Source organism: Loxodonta africana, chromosome 9 (genome assembly GCF_030014295.1).
Source record: "Loxodonta africana isolate mLoxAfr1 chromosome 9, mLoxAfr1.hap2, whole genome shotgun sequence".
NCBI classification, from domain to species: domain Eukaryota; kingdom Metazoa; phylum Chordata; class Mammalia; order Proboscidea; family Elephantidae; genus Loxodonta; species Loxodonta africana.
In genome coordinates, this window is record NC_087350.1 from 60,682,975 (window position 1) to 60,703,817 (window position 20,843).

At 40.1% G+C, this 20,843-nt stretch overlaps 1 protein-coding gene across 3 annotated transcripts in view; it reads left to right on the forward strand.

The window, feature by feature from the left end:
• Positions 1-20,843, forward strand: part of ASTN2 (astrotactin 2) — a 1,052,667-nt gene that overhangs the window by 1,018,803 nt on the left and 13,021 nt on the right. For all 3 annotated transcript variants that reach the window (XM_064291547.1, XM_064291548.1, XM_064291551.1), the window contains one exon: positions 6,012-6,195. In XM_064291547.1, the coding sequence (XP_064147617.1) occupies positions 6,012-6,195 (184 nt within the window). The remainder of the gene's footprint in view (positions 1-6,011; positions 6,196-20,843) is intronic.

A 20,843-nucleotide genomic window follows, 5' to 3' on the forward strand; every position in this document is an offset into this window, starting at 1 on the left:
AACCTATAGGACAGAGTAGAGCAGACCCATAGGGTTTCCAAGGAGCGGCTAGTGGATTCAAACTCCTAACCTTTTGGCGAGCAGCCTAACTCTTAACAGTTGTGCCATCAGAGCTCCTAACAGACACTTAGTACCCCTTAAACAACAATTCACCCTTCCCCCTCCCACCCACACTTTGTAAGCACTAATAAACTTTTGTCTCTATGTATTTGCCTATTCTAGATATTTTATATCCCGTGAGTCTTTCAGTTTGTCATACTGTGGGGGCTTGCATGTTGCTGTGATACTGGAAGCTATGCCACCATTTTTTCAAATACCAGCAGGGTCATCCATGGTGGACAGGTTTCAGCTGAGCTTCCAGACTAAGACAGACTAGGAAGAAGGACCTGGCAGTCTACTTCCAAAAAAAAAAAAAAAAAAATTAGGCAGTGAAAACCTTATGAATAGCAGTGAAACATCGTGTAATACAGTGCTGGAAGATGAGTCCCTCAGGTTGGAAAGTACTCAAAAGACAGCTGGGGAAAAGCTGCCTCCTCAAAGGAGAGTCGACCTTAATGATATTAATGGAGTCAAGCTTTCGTTTGCTGATGTGGCACAGCTCAAAATGAGAAGAAACAGCTGCAAACATCCATTACTAATAAGAACATGGAATGCACAAAGTATGTATTTAGGAAAATTGGAAATCATCAGAAATGAAATAGAATGCATAAACATTGATATTCTAGGCATTAGTGAGTTGAAATGGACTGGTATTGGTGATTTTGAATCAGACAATCATGTAGTCTACTATCCAGGGAATGACAAATTGAAAAGAAATGGCATCTCACTTTGATCATCAAAAAGAACATTTCAAGATCTATCCTGAAGAACAACACTGTCAGTGATGGGATGATATCCATACACCTACAAGGAAGGCCAGTTAATATGTCTATTATTCAATTTTACACACCAACCACTAAGGCCAAAGATGAAGAAATTGCAGATTTTTATCAGCTTCTGTGGTCTGAAATTGTTCAGACATGCAATCAAGATGCATTAATAATCAGTGGCAATTGGAATGAGAAAGTTGGAAACAAACAAGAAGGATTGGTAGTTGGAAAATATGGCTTTGGCGATAGAAACAACACTGGAGATCACATGATACAATTTAGCAAGACCAACGACTTCTTCATTGCTAATACCTTTTTTCAACAACATAAACAGCGAGCATATGCTTGGATCTCACCAGATGGAATACACAGGAATCAAATCTACTACTTCTGTGGAAGGAAAGGATGGAAAAGCTCAATATCATCAGTTAGAACAAGGCTAGGGGACGACTATGAATCAGACCATCAGTTGCTCATATGCAAGTTCAAGAAGAAGCTGAAGAAAATTAGAACAAGTGCACGAGAGCCATAGTACAACCTTGAATTTAGAGACCTCAATTTAGAGACCTGAATTTAGAGACCATCTCAAGGATAGATTTGATGCATTGAATACTAATGACCGAAGACCATGACATCAAGGACATCGTACATGAAGAAAGCAAGAGGTCATTAAAAAGACAGGAAAGAAAGAAAAGACTGAAACAGATGTTACAAGAGACTCTGAAAGTTGCTTTTGAACATAGAGTACCTAAAGTGAAAAGAAGAAATGATGAAATAAAAGAGTTGAAAGGAAGATTTCAAAGGGCAACTCGAGGAGACAAAGTAAAGTATTATAATGAAATGTGCAAAGACCTAGAGTTACAAAACCAAAAGAGAAGAACACACTCAGCATTTCTCAAGCTAAAAGAACTGAACAGAAAATTCACGCCTCAGGTTGCAATATTGAAGAATTCTATGGGGAAAATACTAAATGACACAGGAAGCATCAAAAGAAGATGAAACGAATACACAGAGTCATTGTACCAAAAAGAATTGGTTGACATTGAACCATTTCAGGAGGTAGCATATGATCAAGAACTGATGGTACTGAAGGAAGAGGTCCAAGCTGCACTGAAATCATTGGTGAAAAACAAGGCTTCAGGAATTGACAGAATAGCAATAGAGATGTTGCAACAAATGGATGCAATGCTAGAAGTGCTCACTCATTTATATGAAGAAATTTGGAAGACAGCTACCTGGCCAACTGACTGGCCATATTTGTACAACTGCTCCATATTTGTATCCATTCCAAAGAAAGGTGATCCAACAGAATGCAGAAATTCTCAAACAATATCATTAATATCACACACAAGTAAAATATTGCAGGAGATCATTGAAAAGCAGTTGCAGCAGTACATCGACAGGGAACTGCCAGAAATTCAAGCCTGATTCAAAAGAGGATGAGGAGCAAGGGATATCATTGTTGATGTCAGATGGATCCTGGCTGAAAGCAGAGAACACCAGAAGGATGTTTACCTGTGTTTTATTGACTATGCAAAGACATTCAACTGTGTGGATCATAACAAATGATGGATAACATTGCGAAGAATGGGAATTCCAGAACACTTAATTGTGTTCATGAGGAACTTGTACATAGACCAAGAGACAGTCGTTCAAACAGAGCAAGGGGATACTGCATGGTTTCAAATCAAGAAAGGTGTGCGTCAAGGCTGTATTCTTTCACCATAGTTATTCAATCTATATGTTCAGTAAATAATCTGAGAAGCTGGACTATATGAAGAAGAACGTGGCCTCAAGATTGGAAGAAGACTCATTAACAACCTTTGTTATACGGATGACACAACCTTGCTTGCTGAAAACGAAGAAGACTTGAAGCACTTATTGACAAAGATCAAAGACTACAGCCTTCAGTGTGGATTACACCTTAATGTAGAATAAAAATCCTCACAACTGGACCACTAAGCAACTTCATGATAAATGGAAAAAATGTTGAAGTTGTAAATTTGAAGGGTAAATCTGCTGCAAAAGACCTCTTTAAAGTGTAAAAAAGCAAAGATGTCACTTTAAGTACTAAGGGGCCCCTGACCCAAGCCATGGTGTTTTCAGTGAGAAAGCTGGGCAATGAATAAAGAAGACTGAATAAGAACTTTATGCCTGAATTATGGTGCTGGCGAAGAATATTGACTATACCGTGGAGTGCCAGAAGAATGAAAAAAGTCTGTCTTGGAAGAAGTACAGCCAGAATGCTCATTAGAAGCAAGGATAGTGAGGCTTCATCTCACATACTTTGGACATGTTATCAGGAGGGATCAATACCTGGAGAAGGACATCATGCTTGGCAAGCTAGAGGGTCAGCGAGAAAGAGGAAGATCCTTAATGAGATGAATTGATATGGTAGCTGCAACAATGGGCTCAAGCATAACAATAATTTGAGGACTGGGCAGTGTTTCGTTCTGTTGTACATAGGGTAACTATGAACCAGAACAAACTCCATGGTACATAACAGCTACAACAATAGGAATTTGTCCATTTCACCTACGTTACCTAATTTGTTGGTGCACATTCGTTCATAATATTCTCATGATCTTTTTAGTCAGTTGTAATGTCCCCACTTTCATTTCTGATTTTAGTTAGTTGCGTCTTCTCTCTTTTTTTCTTCATTAGTCTAGCTAAAGTTTTGTCAGTTCAAAAAAAACAACTTCTGGTTCATTTATTCTTTTCCTGTTCTCTATTTCTTTTATTTCTGCTCTATTATTTGTTGTTTTCTTCCTTCTGGTAGTTGTGGGATTTGTTTGCTCTTCTTTTTCTATTTCCTCAAGTTGTAAATTTAGGTTATTGATTTGAGATCTTTCTTCTTTTTTAATATAGTTCTTTCCCACTACAAATTTTAATCTGAGCACTGCCTTTGCTGCGTCCCATAAGTTTTGGTATGTTGTGGTTTTGGGTTCATTTGACTCTAAATATTTTCTGATTTCTCTCTTGATTTCTGCCTTAAACAATTGGTTGTTTAATAGTGTGTTGCTTAATTTCCACCTATTTGTATATTCTTCTGTTAGTAGTTTCTAGATTCCTTCCATTGTGATTGAAAAAGATACTTTGTGTATTTGAATCTTTTTTAAATTTATTGAGACTTCTTTTGTGACCTAACAAATGGTCTACTTGGAAAATGATCCCTGTGCACTAGAGAAGAATATGTATTGTTCTGTTTTTGGTTGGCATATTCTATATATGTCTAATAAGTCTAGTTTGTTTATCAAGTTGCTCAAATTTCTTTATTTCCTTATTGATTTTCATTCTAGAAATCCTGTCCATTATTGAAAGTGGTATGTTAAAGTCTCCAACTATTATTGTAGAACCATCTATTTCTCCCTTTAATTCGGTCCATGTTTGCTTCAAGTCTGCTGTTGAACCCTTCCATTGTGTTTGTTATTTTAATTATTGTATTTTTAAGCTCAAATATTTCTGTTTCATTCCTTTTTATAATGCCTATCTCTTTATTGATATTTTCATTTTGTTCATGAATTGTTTTTCTGATTTCTTTTAGTTCTTTGTCCCTGGTTTTCTTTAGTTCCTTGTGTGTGTTTAGTACTGTTGTTTTGAAGTCTTCTAGTCTGTCCATTGTCTAGGATTCCATAGAGACGATTTCTTTTCCTTTGTCTTGTTCTTTTGAATGGGCCATCATTTCCAGTTTCTTTTTATGCCTGTGATCTTTTATTGAAGCTGGGACATTAAACTATTACAGTGTGTAGCACTGAATGAGCATGTGGCTTTTAATTCCTCTGTAAAGACAGTGCTTTTATAAAAGCATTAATTTCTGCAAGAAATTGTCAGCCTTTATTTTTTGGCTCACCATTTCCTCCCCTGCCTTGTGTGAGCTCCAATTCAGCCCAGACTTAGGTTTCTGTCCTTCAGGCAGTTACTACACAGATCAGAGGAGACACATTGAATAGTCTGCCATGTAAGTTTGTCCTCCTCACTCCAAAGCCAGGGATCAGGAGTCCCTCATTAAGAATATGAGTCATGATCCACCTCTGCTTCAGCCACCTGGCTACTGCACCAGGAGGGGAAGGGATAAAGACAGTAGAAAAAGAAGTATTTCTACCATTTAAAAGCTGCCCTTTGCTTGTTTCAGTGTGTGGTTAATTATTGTAATCCTTTTTTTTTTTTGCTTACTTTTCATAGTTCTTGCAGAGTTGAGACTGCAGATTTCTAGTTGCTCTGATGAAGCTCATGTGAGAGGGTTGGGATCCTAGACCTGCTCATACCACTATCCTCCCAGAAGTCCATAGATTCTGATTACAGTCTTCAAAATTGAAAGAATGTGCCTTCTATTCAGAGGATCAGCCTATGATGAATTTAAGGAACATCATTAGTAGGAATGGCTGAAGGACTAGGAATGACTTGGAATGGTGAAGAGTCAAAATTTTCTCTGGAAGGTTTTTTTGTGGGGTTCTGGTCAGACCTGATCACAGAAGTGTGTTAAAAATATTACAGAGAGGAGATAGGGCAAGCAGGGAGACCTAGAAGGAGGCTGTTGAGATGAGCTCAACACAGTTTATTTAAGCCTCTGCACTTGTTTGGAGTTTTCTCTTAAACCATGGGCACAGTAATTATAGTAATGATCAAGCTAGCAAATATGAACACTAGCTATGCTGGAGTCCCTGGGTGGTGCAAACAATTAATGCACTCAGCTGCTAACTGAAAGGTTGGCTTTTTGAATCCACCCAGAGGCTCCTTGGAAGAAAGCCCTGGTAATCTCCTTCTGAAAAATCAGCCATTTAAAACCCTATGAGGCACAGTTCTACTCTGACACACATGGAGTCACCATTGAGTCAGAACCAACTTGATGGCACCTGGTTTTTAACTTTATTCTAGGCCCTGTGTTAAGTGCTTTACAACCATTTTTAAACTTAATTTTCTCAATGTACTTCCAGAGCAGGTATCATTTATCTCCAGTAGATAGATTAAAAAAAAGAACACCACCAATCAATAACATATTCAGGATGGAAATAAGGTTTGTCTGCTTCCAAAGACAATGCAAATGAAGTACCGTGTATCAACGTCTTTCTTGTTGTAAGCCATGTTTCCATCTTCACTTTTTCTACTGCCCAGTAATCTGTGCGTCCATTTCTTCCCTCTCAGAGATAGCTGACAAGATCTACAATTTGTACAATGGGTACACAAGTGGGAAGGAACAGCAGACTGCCTATAACACGCTGATGGAGGTCTCAGCTTCTATGCTATTTCGAGTCCAGCACCACTACAACTCTCACTATGAAAAGTTCGGAGACTTTGTCTGGAGGAGTGAGGATGAGCTGGGGCCCAGGTATGGAGTTATGAGTGTGGGTGGAGGGGTCAATTCATCTTACTTACACTCAACTTTAATGGACTCTTGTTTTCCATAGACTGAGAATGGACTTTATCAAATAAATAAGAATGGTGGTCGCATTAGTCATGTCAGGGCTTAAGATGGAAAATGGGCAGGGAGAATGAAAGAATCTTGGAATTTTAGCTTCTTGGACTCCTCAAATGTCAAATAGAGGAGAGAGACCAGTGCTTTTTGGCTCAATCAGTCTTTTCTCCATCTCCCACCCCCAGTTTTACAGATAGGAAAACTTAGACTCCTCAAGGGGATGATGTATCCTAACCAAGATTTCAGAGTGGCACAGTGGCAGGGCTATGACTCATAATCTAAGGCCGTTTCTACTCCTGCATTAAAATCTGAGTTTTTTCTGAAGTAAATACCTATGATCTTGACTAAAATCCATTAGTGACCATGGCTAAATATATTTGTGAATTCAATATTATTAAGGCATGATTTTTGTCCTTAGGAGTGACTGTACCACCACCTGTGCTAGGCAACATGGTGACTTCAAACTTAACAAAATCACAGTTGCTATCCTCTGAAATTTCATAAAGTAGTATATGAAGTGGTGGTTGCATTTCATGTCTTGCATTTAACAGCAGCATTCATTCTTTCATTTGGCACACACTTACCTTGTAGCACTGTTTACATGGTGGTTGTGACGATGCAGTGATAAAAAGACAGAAAAGTTCTCTACCTACACATGGATTACTGTTGACTGGATAATGCCAGTAATTAAACACACAATTGCAATGAATAGGAATAATAAGTGTCATGAAAGCAGAAAAACAGGACCCTTTGGGAACATGAGGCATAGGCACCTACCTGGACTAGTTGAGACTCTGAGACCTAAAGGATGAGTAAGAGTTAGGCATGTGGAGGGCAAGGAGAGTGAAGGTATGCTGGGGGGAAGGACTAGCCTGGTAAGTGCTCAGAGGAGAGACTGTCACATTAGAGTTTGTTTTTGTTCAAATTTTGATCATTTGTCTCTTATGTTAATGATTCTCACCATATCAGCATACCTATATGCTTTACTTATATATTTCTTTCTTAAATAGAATCATTACTTATTCAAAATATACTTGAAAAGAAAGCACATCTTATAAAGAAAAACCATTACCATCTGTCTTTAATTGAAAATGAAACCTAAACATGCAATACAACTGGGGAAAACCAGAAAGCAATGTTGTTCAAGGAAGATTAACAAGTGTTAGAGAAGTGTTAAAGACACAGAACCAAAACAAGACTTTCTTCTTTAAATTAATCTGAAGGAGGGGGAAAAATGCAAAGTGAACCAAAGGCTTCTCTTTATGTGGTTCATTGTTGAATCCTAGATCTGTGATTGTCTTAAGTACCACCTAAAATCCTTTCCAAAACACCAGGGTAACTCCTACACTCTGGCAAATACTGTGTTTGGAGGAACTGAAGAATTTCCATGTAGTTGGAGCAAAGTGCCTGACAGCAGGAGTGATAAGAGATAAGAAGAGAGAGGTCAGCAGGGGCCAGATCCTGAATGCCCTTTAAGTAGGGTTAAGGAGTTTGGATTATCTCCCAAGGGTAACGAGAAGCTTTTCAAGTGTTTTTCACAGGGGGATGGTATCATCTGATCTTCCTGCAAGAAAGACCACTCTGACTGAAGTTCTGAGAATGGACTAGTGGGGTCAGGGCAAGAGGAGACAGTGAGGCCCTAGTGGCTGTTGTGGTAATGATCAGGGAAACAGCGTGGTAGCCTGAGCCAGGGCAACACCCATGGATGGCATTGTAGAAAATTGCATGGCTTCCTGAAATATTTACTGAGCAGCAAGCCCCTTATGCTTTAAAAACTTTCGAAATGACCCTGTGAGCTCGGCAAAATAGGGTATCCTCCTCATTGCATAGATGATAAGGAAATAGTGGTCCCTGGGTGGAGCAAATGGTTTGTGCTAGGCTGCTAACTGAAAGGTCAGTGTCTCGAACCCACCAGCAGCTCCAGGGGAGAAAGATGTGGCAGTCTGCTTCTGTAAAGATTATGAGACAGTTCTACTCTGTCCTATAAGGTCTCTTTGAGTTGGAATCGACTTAACAGGAGTGGATTTTTTATGGTTTACAAGCACCCTGGTGGCCTAGTGGTCAAAGCGCTCAAATGCTAACCAGCGGCTCTACAGGAAAAAGATGTGGCAGTCTGCTTTGTAAAGATTTACAGTTTTGGGGAGGGGGAGCCAAGATGGTAGAATAGACAGATGTATCCAGCTAGCCCTCTTTACAACAAAGACCCAAAAAAACAAGTGAAATGAGTATATTTGTGACAAGCTGGAAGCCCTGAGCTTCAAAGGCAAGCTTAGAAAATGAACTGAGGGGCAGGAAGAGGAAGAGGCCATTCAGAAGCGGAGAGGAGTTACTGGACCTGAATCACGGGGAGCCCTCAGGCACCATTCCCGGAGCGGCGGTGGCAGTGGGCTGGTACTAGCATTCGGCCGCAGCTTCCTCAGGGAGAAGTAGCCAGACACACAGCCTACTCACACCTCTGGAACCTGAGGAGAACAGCGCTCTGGGCAAAAGCTAAGTACTTGCATATATTTTAACGTGCCCCCCTACCAGCAAACCCGCTTCATCGGCTGAATTCCCTGAGCCTGAGATAGGCACTGTTGAGCACCTAGAGCCGTCTTCCAGGCCTTGGGGAAGGAAAAAAAAATTGCATTTGGGGGGAAAGATAATTTGCTAGCTCCACTAACCAGGGAGCTCAGGACAGAAGCAGCTCCTCTCCAGGCATAAACCATCCGTGGACTTTGAGCACCTTTCCCTTCTGCATGGACCTGTGTGGGTCTATTTCGGGAGAATAGGCCCTTGTTGGCAGACTCCAACCATTTCAGCTGTGCAGTGGAGAGATGGATGTTTGATGTTTGACATTGCTTTGCCTATTAAACAAGGTCCCTACCTACCCACTTCAGGGACCTAAGGACTGGTAGCCACTCAGGCCACCCAGCCACCCGCGACAGGGGTCCAAAGATAACTGGTACCTCCCAGCCCCACAACCAAAAACTTTGGGTGCCCGTGGTCCCTCTGCAGAACCCACACCAACCTGCACGCTGTAGGAAAAAGGGACGCACTTTCCTCAGAGACACTCAGGGGTCGGTTCTCAGCCCCCTGCCTTGTTCAGAGCATAACCCCCTGCTGCAATCAGATACCAGTATATATGCCAGCCACCCCTGCCCCTCTAAGACTGTAGGACAGAGCCTGTACCACACACTTGATGACAGCTACCTGGAAACCTGAGCTGAATTCATGCACGAAAACTGATGGACACCTAGACAGATATACCTGATAACAGCTCTAGCCATCTGGGAAGAGGACATCAGAGCTCCAAAGGTGAAAATAATCAAGCTAGCTCCCTCAAGCAATGCATAGGGGTATATCAGAACAAAACAAAACAAAGCAAGAAGCTACGACACAGTAAGCAATCATAAACTAATACAATAACTTATAGATGGCTCAGAGACAACAGTCAATATCAAGTCACATAAAGAAAGAGACTATGATCACCTCAATAGGCTTTCAAAGCTACGAATCTTCTCATTGAAAGTGCATTCCTGGAATTACCAGATACAGAATACAAAAGTTTAATATACAGAGCCCTTCAAGACATCAGGAAGGAAATGAGACAATATGCAGAACAAGCCAAGGAACACACAGATAAAGCAACTGAAGAAATTAGAAAGATTATTCAGGAACATAATAAAAAGTTTAATAAGCTGGAAAAATCCATAGACAGGCAGCAATCAGAAATTCAGAAGATTAACAATAAAATTACAGAAGTAGACACCTCAATAGAAAGTCAGAAGAGCAGAGTTGAGCAAGTAGGAGCTAGAATTTCAGAACTCGAAGGTAAATCACTTGGCACTAATATATTTGAAGAAAAATCAGATAAAAGAATTTTAAAAAATGAAGAAATCTTAAAAATCATGTGGGACTGTATCAAGAGAAATAACCTATGAGTGACTGGAGTACCAGAACAAGGAGAGATAACAAAAAATACAGCGAGAATTGTTGAAGATTTCTTGGCAGAAAACTTTGCTGATATTGTGAAAGATGAGAAGATATCTATCCAAGGTGCACATTGAACTCCACATAGGGTAGATGTTAAAAGAAAGACACCAAGACATATTATAATCAAACTTGCCAAAACCAAAGACAAAGAATTATAAGAGCAGTGAGGGATAAACAAAAAGTCACCTACAAAGGAGAGCCAATAAGAATGAACTTGGACTAATCGGCAGAAACCATGCAGGCAAGAAGGCAATGGGATGACAAACTTAAAAAATTGAAGGAAAAAAATTGCCTGCCAAGAATCACATATCCATCAAAACTGTCTCTTAAATATGAAGATAAAATTAAGGCATTTCCAGATAAACACAGCTTGAGGGAATTTGTAAAAACCAAACCAAAACTACAAGAAATACTAAAGGGAGTTCTTTGGTTAGAAAATCAAAAATATCAGGTATCAACCCAAGACTAGAACAGTGGGCAGAGCAACCAGAAGTCAACCCAGACAGGGAAATCAAAAAAAACAAAGTAAGATTATATATTAAAAAAAAGCTCAAAGCAGGGTAACAGCGATGCTATTATATAAAAGAAGACAACATTAGAATAATAAAGAGGGACTAAGAAATGCAATCAAACACCTTCCATATCGAGAGGAAGATACGGCAATACAAAGAAATAAAAGTCAGATTTAAATTTAGAAAAATAGGGGTAAATAAGAAGGTAACCACAAAGGAGACAAACTATCCTACTCATCAAAATAAAATACAAGAAAAAAATAGAGACTCAGCAGAAACAAAATCAACGATAACAAATATGAGGAAAGGACAATATATAAAGAAAATCTACTCAGCACATAAAATCAAATGGGAAAAAGAAACTGTCAACACACACAAAAAGACATCAAAATGATAGCACTAAGTTCACAGCCATCCATAATTACCCTGAATGTAAATGGACTCAATGCACCAATAAAGAGACAGAAAGTGGCAGAATGGATTAAAAAACAAGATCCATGTATATGCTGCCTACAGGAGACACACCTTAGACTTAGAGACACAAACAAACTAAAACTCAAAGGATGGAAAAAAATAAGTGAACAACAATGAAAAAAGAGCAGGATTGGCAATATTAATTTCTGACAAAATAGACTTTAAAGATAAATCCATCATAAAGGATAAGGAAGGACATTATATAATGATTAAAGGGACAATACACCAAGAAGATATAACCATATTAAATATCTATACACCCAATCATAGGGCTGCAAGATACATAAAACAAACTCTATCAGCATTGAAAAGTGAGACAGACAGCTCCACAATAATAGTAGAAGACTTCAACACACCACTTTCGATGAAGGACAGGACATCCAGAAAGAAGCTCAATAAAGACACAGAAGATCTAAATGCCACAATCAACCAACTTGACCTCGTAGACATATACAGAACACTCCACCCAACAGCAACCAGGTATACTTTCTTTTCTAGTGCGCTTGGAACATTCTCTAGAATAGAACACATACTAGGTCATAAAGCAAGCCTTAGCAGAATCCAAAACATTGAAATATTACAAAGCATCTTCTTTGATCATAAGGCCATAAAAGTGGAAATCAATAACAGGAAAGGCAGGGAAAAGAAATCAAGCACTTGGAAACTGAATAATACCCTGCTCAAAAAAGACTGGATTATAGAAGACATTAAGGATGGAATAAAGAAATTCATAGAATCCAATGAGAATGAAAACACTTCCTATCGGAATCTTTGGGACACAGCAAAAGCGGTGCTCAGAGGCCAATTTGTACCAATAAATGCACATATCCAAAAAGAAGAAAGGGCCAAAATCAAAGAATTATCCCCACAACTTGAACAAATAGAGAGCAACAAAAGAAACCCACAGGCACCAGAAGAAAAGAAATAATAAAAATTGGAGCTGAACTAAATGAAATAGAAAACAGAAAAGCAATTGAAAGAATTAACAAGACCAAAAGCTGGTTTTTTGGAAAAAAAAAAAAAAAACAACAAAATTGATAAACCACTGTCCAAACTGACAAAAGAAAAACAGGAGAGGAAGCAAATAACCTGAGTAAGAAATGAGAGGGGCAATATTACAACAGACCCAACTGAAATTAAAAGGATCATATCAGATTACTATGAAAAATTGTACTTTAACAAATTTGAAAACCTAGAAGAAATGGATGAATTCCTAGAAACACACTACCTACCTAAACTAACACAAACAGAGGTAGAACAACTAAATAGACCCATAACAAAAGAAGAGATTGAAAAGGTAATAAAAAAACTCCCAACAAAAAAAAAAGCCCTGGTTCGGATGGCTTCACTGCAGAGCTCTACAAAACTTTCAGAGAAGAGTTAATACCACTACTACTAAAGGTATTTCAGAGCATAGAAAAAGACGGAATACTCCCAAACTCATTCTATGAAGCCACCATATCCCTGATACCAAAACCAGGTAAAGACACCACAAGAAAAGAAAATTATAGACCTATATCCCTCATGAATGTAGATGTGAAAATCTTCAACAAAATTCTAGCCAATAGAATTCAACAACATATCAAAAAAATAATTCCCCATGACCAAGTGGGATTCATACCAGGTGTGCAGGGATGGTTCAACATTAGAAAAACAATTAATGTAATGCACACATAAATAAAACAAAAGACAAGAATCACATGATTTTATCAATTGATGCAGAAAAGGCATGTGACAAAGCTCAACATCCATTCCTGATAAAAACTCTCAGCAAAATAGGAATAGAAGGAAATTTCCTCAGCATAATAAAGGGCATTTATACAAATCCAACAGCCAACATCACCTTAAATGAGAGAGCCTGAAAACATTCCCCTTGAGATCGGGAACCAGACAAGGATGGTTTATCATCACTCTTATTCAACATTGTGCTGGAAATTCTAGCCAGAGCAATTCGGCTAGATAAAGAAATAAAGGGCATCTAGATTGGCAAGGAAGAAGTCAAAGTATCTCTATTTGCAGGTGACATGATCTTATACACAGAAAACGCTAAGTAATCCTCCAGAAAACTACTGAAACTAATAGAAGAGTTCAGCAGAGTATCGGATTACAAGATAAACATACAAAAATCAGTTGGATTCCTCTACACCAACAAAAAGAACATCGAAGAGGAAATCACCAAATCAATGCCATTTACAGTAGCCCTCAAGAAGATAAAATACTTAAGAATAAATCTTACCAGGGATGTAAAAGACTTATACAAAGAAAACTACAGTACACTTCTGCAAGAAACCAAAAGAGACTTACATAAGTGGAAAAACATACCTTGCTCATGGATAGGAAGACTTAACATTATAAAAATGTCTATTCTACCAAAAGCAATCTATACATTTAATGCAATTCCGATCCAAATCCCAATAACATTATTTAATGAAATGGAGAAACAAATCACCAACTTCATATGGAAGTGAAAGAGGCCCCGGATAAATAAGGCATTACTGAAAAAGAAGAACAAAGTGGCAGGCCTTACCTTACCTGATTTTAGAACCTATTATAATGCCGCCGCAGTAGTCAAAACAGCCTGATACTGGTACAACAACAGATATGTAGACCAGTGGAACAGAATTAAGAATCCAGACATAAATCCATCCACATATGAGCAGCTGATATTTGACAAAGGCCCCAAAACAGTTAAATAGGGGAAAAGAGTCTTTTTAACAAATGGTGCTGGCATAACTGGATATCCATCTGCAAAAAAATGAAACAAGTCCCATACCTCATTCCATGCACAAAAACTAACTCAAAATGGATCAAAGAGCTAAATACAAAATCTGAAACAATAAAGATCACGGAAGAAAAAATAGGGACAACGTTAGGAACCCTTATACATGGTATAAACAGTATACAAAACATTATTAAGAAGCAGAAGAAAACCTAGATAACTGAGAGCTCCTAAAAATCAAACACCTATGTGCATCCAAAGGCTTCACCAAAAGATTAAAAAGACTACCACAGATTGGGAAAAAGTTTTTAACTCTGACACTTCTGATCAGCGTCTGATGATACTGCAAAAACTCAACTACAAAAAGACAAATAACCTGATTAAAAAATGGGCAAAAGATATGAATAGACACTTCACTAAAGAAGACATTCAGGAAGCTAACAGATACATGAGGAAATGTTCATGATCATTAGCCATTAGAGAAATGCAGATCAAAACTATAATGAGATTTCATCTTACTCCAACAAGGCTGGCTTTAACCCAAAAAACACAAAATAATAAATGTTGAAGAGGCTGTGGAGAGATTGGAACACTTCTACACTGCTGGTGGGCATGTCAAATTGTACAACCACTTTGGAAATCGATTTGGCGCTTCCTTAAAAAGCTGGAAATAGAACTACCATACTATCCAGCAATCCCACTCCTCAGAATATATCCTAGAGAAATAAGAGCCTTTACACAAACAGATACATGCACACCCATGTTTATTGCAGCACTTTGTTTACAATAGTAAAAACATGGAAGCAACCAAGGTGCCCATCAACGGATGAATGGATAAATAAATTACGATATATTCACACAATGGAATACTAGGCATCGATAAAGAACAGTGAGGAACCTGTGAATTATTTCATAAGATGAAGGAACGTGGAAGGCATTATGCTGTGTGAAATTAGTCAGTTGCAAAAGGACAAATATTGTATAAGACCACTATTATAAGAACTTGAGAAATAGTTTAAACTGAGAAGAAAACATTCTTTTGTGGTTACGAGAGGAGGGAGGGTAGGAGAGGGGTATTTACTAATTAGTTGGTAGATAAGAACTACTTTAGGTGAAGGGAAAGACAACACACAATAGGAGGTCAGCACAACCGGACTAAACCAAAAGCAAAGTAGTTTCCTGAATAAACTGAATGCTTCGAAGGCCAGTGTAGCAGGGGCAGGAGTTTGGGGACCATGATTTCTGGCAACATCTAAGTCAATTGGCACAATAAAATCTATTAAGAAAATATTCTGCATCCTACTTTGAAAGGTGGCGCCTGGGGTCTTAAACGATAGCAAGCAGCCATCTGAGATGCATCAGTTGGTCTCAACCCACATGAATCAAAGGAGAATGAAGAACACCAAGGACACAAGGCAATTATGAGCCCAAGAGACAGAAAGGGCCACATGAACCAGAGACTACATCATCCTGAGACCAGAAGAACTAGATGGTGCCCGACTACAACCAATGACTGCCCTGACAGGAACACGACAGAGAACCCCTGAGGGAGCAGGAGAGCAGTAGGATGCACAGCCCAAATTCTCATAAAATTCTAGACTTAATGGTCTGACTGAGACTAGAAGGACCCCGGTGGTCATGGCCCCCTGACCTTCTGCTGGCCCAGGACAGGAACCATTCCCAAAGCCAACTCTTCAGACATAGATTGGACTGCACAATGTGTTGAAGAGGGATGCTGGTGAGGAGTGAACTTCTTGGATCAGGTGGACACTTGAGACTATGTTGGCATCTCCTGCCTAGAGGGGAGTTGAGAGGGTAGAGGGGGTTAGAAGCTGGCAAAATGGACACGAAAAGAGAGAGTGGAGGGAGAGAGTGGGCTGTCTCACTGAGGGGAGAGTAATTGGGAGTGTGTAGCAAGGCGTATATAAGTTTTTATGTGAGAGACTGACTCGATTTGTAAACTTTCACTTAAAGCACAATAAAAATTATATATATATATATAAAAAAAAGATTTACAACCTTGGAAACCCAATGGGGTTGCTATGAGTCAGAATTGACTCAACGGCCATGGGTTTTTTTGGGGGAAACCTTAAAGGTTGGTGGTTCAAAATCACTCAGCAGTGACCTGGAAGAAAAGGCCTGGTGATCTGCTTCTATAAAGATTACAGCCAAGAAAGCCCTACGGAGTGCAGTTCTGTTCTGTAACAGATGGGGTCACCATGCATCGGAGTCAACTTAAAGGTTCGTGTTTGGAGTTGCACTGAGTTTGATACGGAGGCTGATTCTCTTTGCACTCTCGCTCTGAGCCTTTACAACACTCTGCTAGAGCCCTCTAAGTATTTGAGGCCCTGGAGGGAGCAGATGAGACCTTGGTCAAGGAATAAAAGGGAGCTTTCCCTGAGGTGGGCCTTATCAGTTCTGTTAGGTCTTAGACTATAACTTTCTCCCTCTCACATGAAAGGAAGGTTTTTTAGATAAAGGCTGAAAGAAGAGGCAGGCAGGCAGAAGGACAGAGCCCCAGATGAAAGCTGCTGCTCAAGTAATCTCAGCGGCTATCTTGCCTGTGGACTGGGAGAGGCATTCCACTTTATTGGGCTTTCCCACAGGGCTCAGGGAGTTAGGGTGGAAGCTAAGCCAGAGTTTCACTCCTGACTTTGCCTTTACAATCTGTTGGGACCATTTATGACACTCCAGGACATAAATCTCCCTCAACAGCCACGTGGCCACACACAGAGACAGGGAAACCCACTCATAATAAACTGTGATAACCCACTAACCTCTAGTCAACCGGTCACTAGCCACTGTCCACCAGCTCCCATCTCCCCCCACAACCGTGCCACCTGGCTCTTTCCTTCTCTGGTGTTTCTAGCCTCCTGAAGGAGATCTGAAGTTCCTCCAACACCCCATGCTGGGATGTTGGCAGGAACCAAGGGAGCTGCATGCTAATCCATCCTCACTGTTGTCAGCTGGTTAAGCTGACCCTGACTGACTTGTGACCACCCCATGCACAATGGAATTAAACACTACCCTGTCCTGTGCCATCCCCATGATCAGTTGCAGATTGGACTGTTGTGATCCATAGGGTTTTCACTGACTGATTTTTGAAAGTAGATTGCCAGGTGTTTTTTCCTAGTCTGTTTTAGTCTGGAAGCTTTGCTGAAACCTGTTTGGCATCATAGCAACACTCAAGCTTCCACTGACAGATGGTGGTGGCTCTGCATGATGTACCTTGGCCAGGAATTGAACCCAGGTCTCCCCCATGGAAGGTAAGAATTCTACCACTGAACCAGCACTTCCCTTCATCCATCCCGTCAGTGTTTATAAGCTCACTGTTTGACCTTGGACTCATCCCCTCCTTGGCCCTCGGTCTCCTCATCTATAAAATGATCTGGGTGGGCTAGTGTAGTGGTACTCCTTTTTTTTTTTTTTTTAATTTTAGCAGTTGAACACTTTTTTTTTTTTTTTTTTGGTAAATAAATCTTACACAGAACCCCAGGTCTTAGCTGGAATCCCACCTCCTCAGAGAATCCTCTAACGTTTCCACGCATTCACTCTTTTTTTTTTTTTTTTCAATTTTCATTGTGCTTTAAGTGAAAATTTACAAATCAAGTCAGTCTCTCATACAAAAATTTATATATACCTTGGCATATACTCCTAGTTGCTCTCCCCCTAATGAAACAGCACACTCCTTCTCTACACCCTGTATTTCCGTGTCCATTCAGCCAGCTTCTGTCCCCTCTGCCTTCTCATCTCCCCTTCAGACAGGAGCTGCCCACCTCGTCTCATGTGTCTGCTTGATCCAAGAAGCTCACTCCTCACCAGTATCATTTTCTATCCTATAGTCCAGTCCAATCCCTGTCTGAAGAGTTGGCTTTGGGAATGGTTCCTGTCTTGAGCTAACAGAAGGTCTGAGGACCATGACCCCTGGGGTCCTTCTAGCCTCAGTCAGACCATTAAGTCTGGTCTTTTTAAGAGAATTTGAGGTCTGCATCCCACTGCTCTCCTGCTCCCTCAGGGGTTCTCTGTTGTGTTCCCTGTCAGGGCAGTCATCAGTTGTAGCCAGGGACCATCTAGTTCTTCTGGTCTCAGGCTGATGTAGTCTCTGATTTATGTGGCCCTTTCTGTCTCTTAGGCTCATAATTACCTGTGTCTTTGGCGTTCTTCATTCTCCTTTGCTCCAGGTGGGTTGAGACCAATTGACACATCTTAGATGGCCACTTGCTAGCATTTAAGACCCCAGATGCCACTTTCCAAAATGGGATGCAGAATGTTTTCTTAATAGATTTTATTATGCCAATTTATCTACATGTCCCTGAAACCATGGTCCCCAAACCCCTGCCCTTGCTATGCTGGCCTTTGAAGCATTTGGTTTACTTAGGAATCTTCTTTGCTTTTGGTTTAGTTCAGTTGTGCTGACCTCCCCTGTATTGTGTGTTGTCTTTCCCTTCACTTAAAATAGTTCTTGTCTACTACTAATTTAAAAAAAAAAAAATTTAATTTCTATTAATTAGTGAATACCCCTCTCCTTCCCCCTCCTCTCATAACCATCAAAGAATATTTTGTTTTATGTTTACATTATTTCTTGAGTTCTCATAATAGTGGTCTCATACAATATTTGTCCTTTTGCAACTGACTAATTTCACTCAGCATAATGCCTTCCAGATTCCTCCATGTTATGAAATGTTTTACGGATTCATCATTGCTCTTTATCGATGCATAGTATTCCATTGTGTGAATATATCACAATTTATTTACCCATTCATCTGTTGATGGGCACCTTGGTTGCTTCTACCTTTTTGCTATTGTAAACAGTGCTGCAGTAAACATGGGTGTGCATATATCTGTTCGTGTAAAGGCTCTTATTTCTCTAGGATATATTCTAAAGAGTGTCCATCCATTCACTCTTATTTTAATCCTCTGCATCGGATTTGCTAGTTTTAGTATCTTATATTGCTTCTGTGTTTTAGTATTGTCTCGCTTCCCCACTACAATGTGTATGATGTAGAGTTAGTGATTGGTTATGTCCTATTCACTCTTCTAAATAGATGCTAAGTAATTACTTGTTGAATAATTTGGTAATTGGATAAGCAAATATGTGGACCAGGTGAGTGCAGAGTTGATTTGGCAAAAGCTAGAGTGGATGGCCAGGAGCCCACCTGCTGGGCCTTCGCCTCAACTCCCCCCAACTCTAAAGGTCCTTTAAGTCTCCCTTGGTTCCCAGGGATCTATAGATCACAGTTTGAAACAGCTGAATTCAATGAACTCCAAGCCCTACCTAGCTCACAAGTAGCATTCTAAAAAATGTAAGTCCCTTGCAAATATTGAGAGACTTAATGAGACCTCACTTGATTGACTGATTTGTTACTTCATTTAAGGTACTTCCTATGTGCCAGGCCCTGCGCTGGGGCTGGAAATACAGGAATGAACAAGACAGATCCTGCCCTGACAGTGCTCAGTATCTAGTGGGGGAAAGACTGGTCAGTAGGCAATTGAAGTAGACCATGTGACATGAAGCTTGCTATAAAGGTGAGAGCAGGAAGAGTGATTTGGAGCAGTCCCTCTCAAACATTAATCTGTATGTGACTCACCTGGGGACCTTGTTAAACTCTAAGTTTACTCACTCAGTAGTCTGGGATGGGCCTGCGATGCTGCACTTCTAACCAGCTCTCAGGTATGCCAGGGTTGCTCATCTAAAAAGCTCACTTTGAGTGACAAGGTTCTAGACGAAGATACGGTAGGTGGAGCAACTAATCTCAACCTGGGGCTCAAGGCGAGATAGTGAAGTACATGCTTAGAATCAAAGAATGAACAGGATTCTCCAGGTAGATGTGGGAGAGTGTTCTCATCAGAAGGAAAATCATGTACATAGAGGAGTGAGGGTGTGGTGAGGAATATGCTTCGCTCAGGAAGCACAAATCTTGTTGCAGCAGAGAGATCAAGGTGCGAGAGGAAAGAAAAAAAAAAAAAACAAGACTGGAATGTTTGGCAGGGGTCAGATCTAGATGGCTTTTGTGAGCCCTGTTCAGGACTGCGTTCATTCTCCCAGAAGGCCTGTAAAGATTTTAAATAGGGGGAACAATTTGGGTATATTTGCCATGCCTTTTAAGGGTTAGCAAGTAGGCAGAATATTAAATTATGAAAGAGAGAGGAAAAGTGCACTGCCCCGGATCCAGGAGCCCTGGGTTCATGTCCTAGCTTTGCCACCCACTTGTTGTGTGACCTTGGACAAATTCCATCTCCATTCTGGGCCTCATTTGTAACATAAAAAGTCTGCACTCCAAAGTCCCTTCCAGCTGAGAAGTCAAGGAACCAGCAAGCCATGAAAGTCCTAAAGACCAGAGAACATCATTTCACCTCCTGCCTAATGTATCCTGTTTCTCAGGGATCCAGGGTGACTAGGGTGGTAAGAGCTTCTTCCAGGAGTTCCCCAAGGGTTAATATGGAGTGAATGTTATGTGGATTCTCTGGGCCTATCACCACCAAACCCCCAAATGTTCTCAACTCCTCCCTGATTCTGTGGTCCCATACCCCGTAAAATTTAGTGATAAAAGGGTGTTTCTTACCTCTGTGTAATACATCTACCAGGCCAGTGTCTCCCAGAGCCTGGTTCCCATGACAACCACAGGTTACCACAAACAGCTGCTCAGAGAAGACCTGCTGACACCCAGCTGTCTGAGCCATAAGGTTTCTATTAGGAGACTTTGAAAAATTTAGCTCATTGGTGGCCAGGGCCCAGAATTTGCTCTGGTCAGAATATCCTTGATCACTCTTGAGCTTCTCAATCCTCTGTCATATTTGATCAAAATGATAAAATTAGGGAGAAAAGAGGAAGAGAAGTAAAGAGATTTGGTTTTGGTGAAATTGATCTATCAAAGATAGGA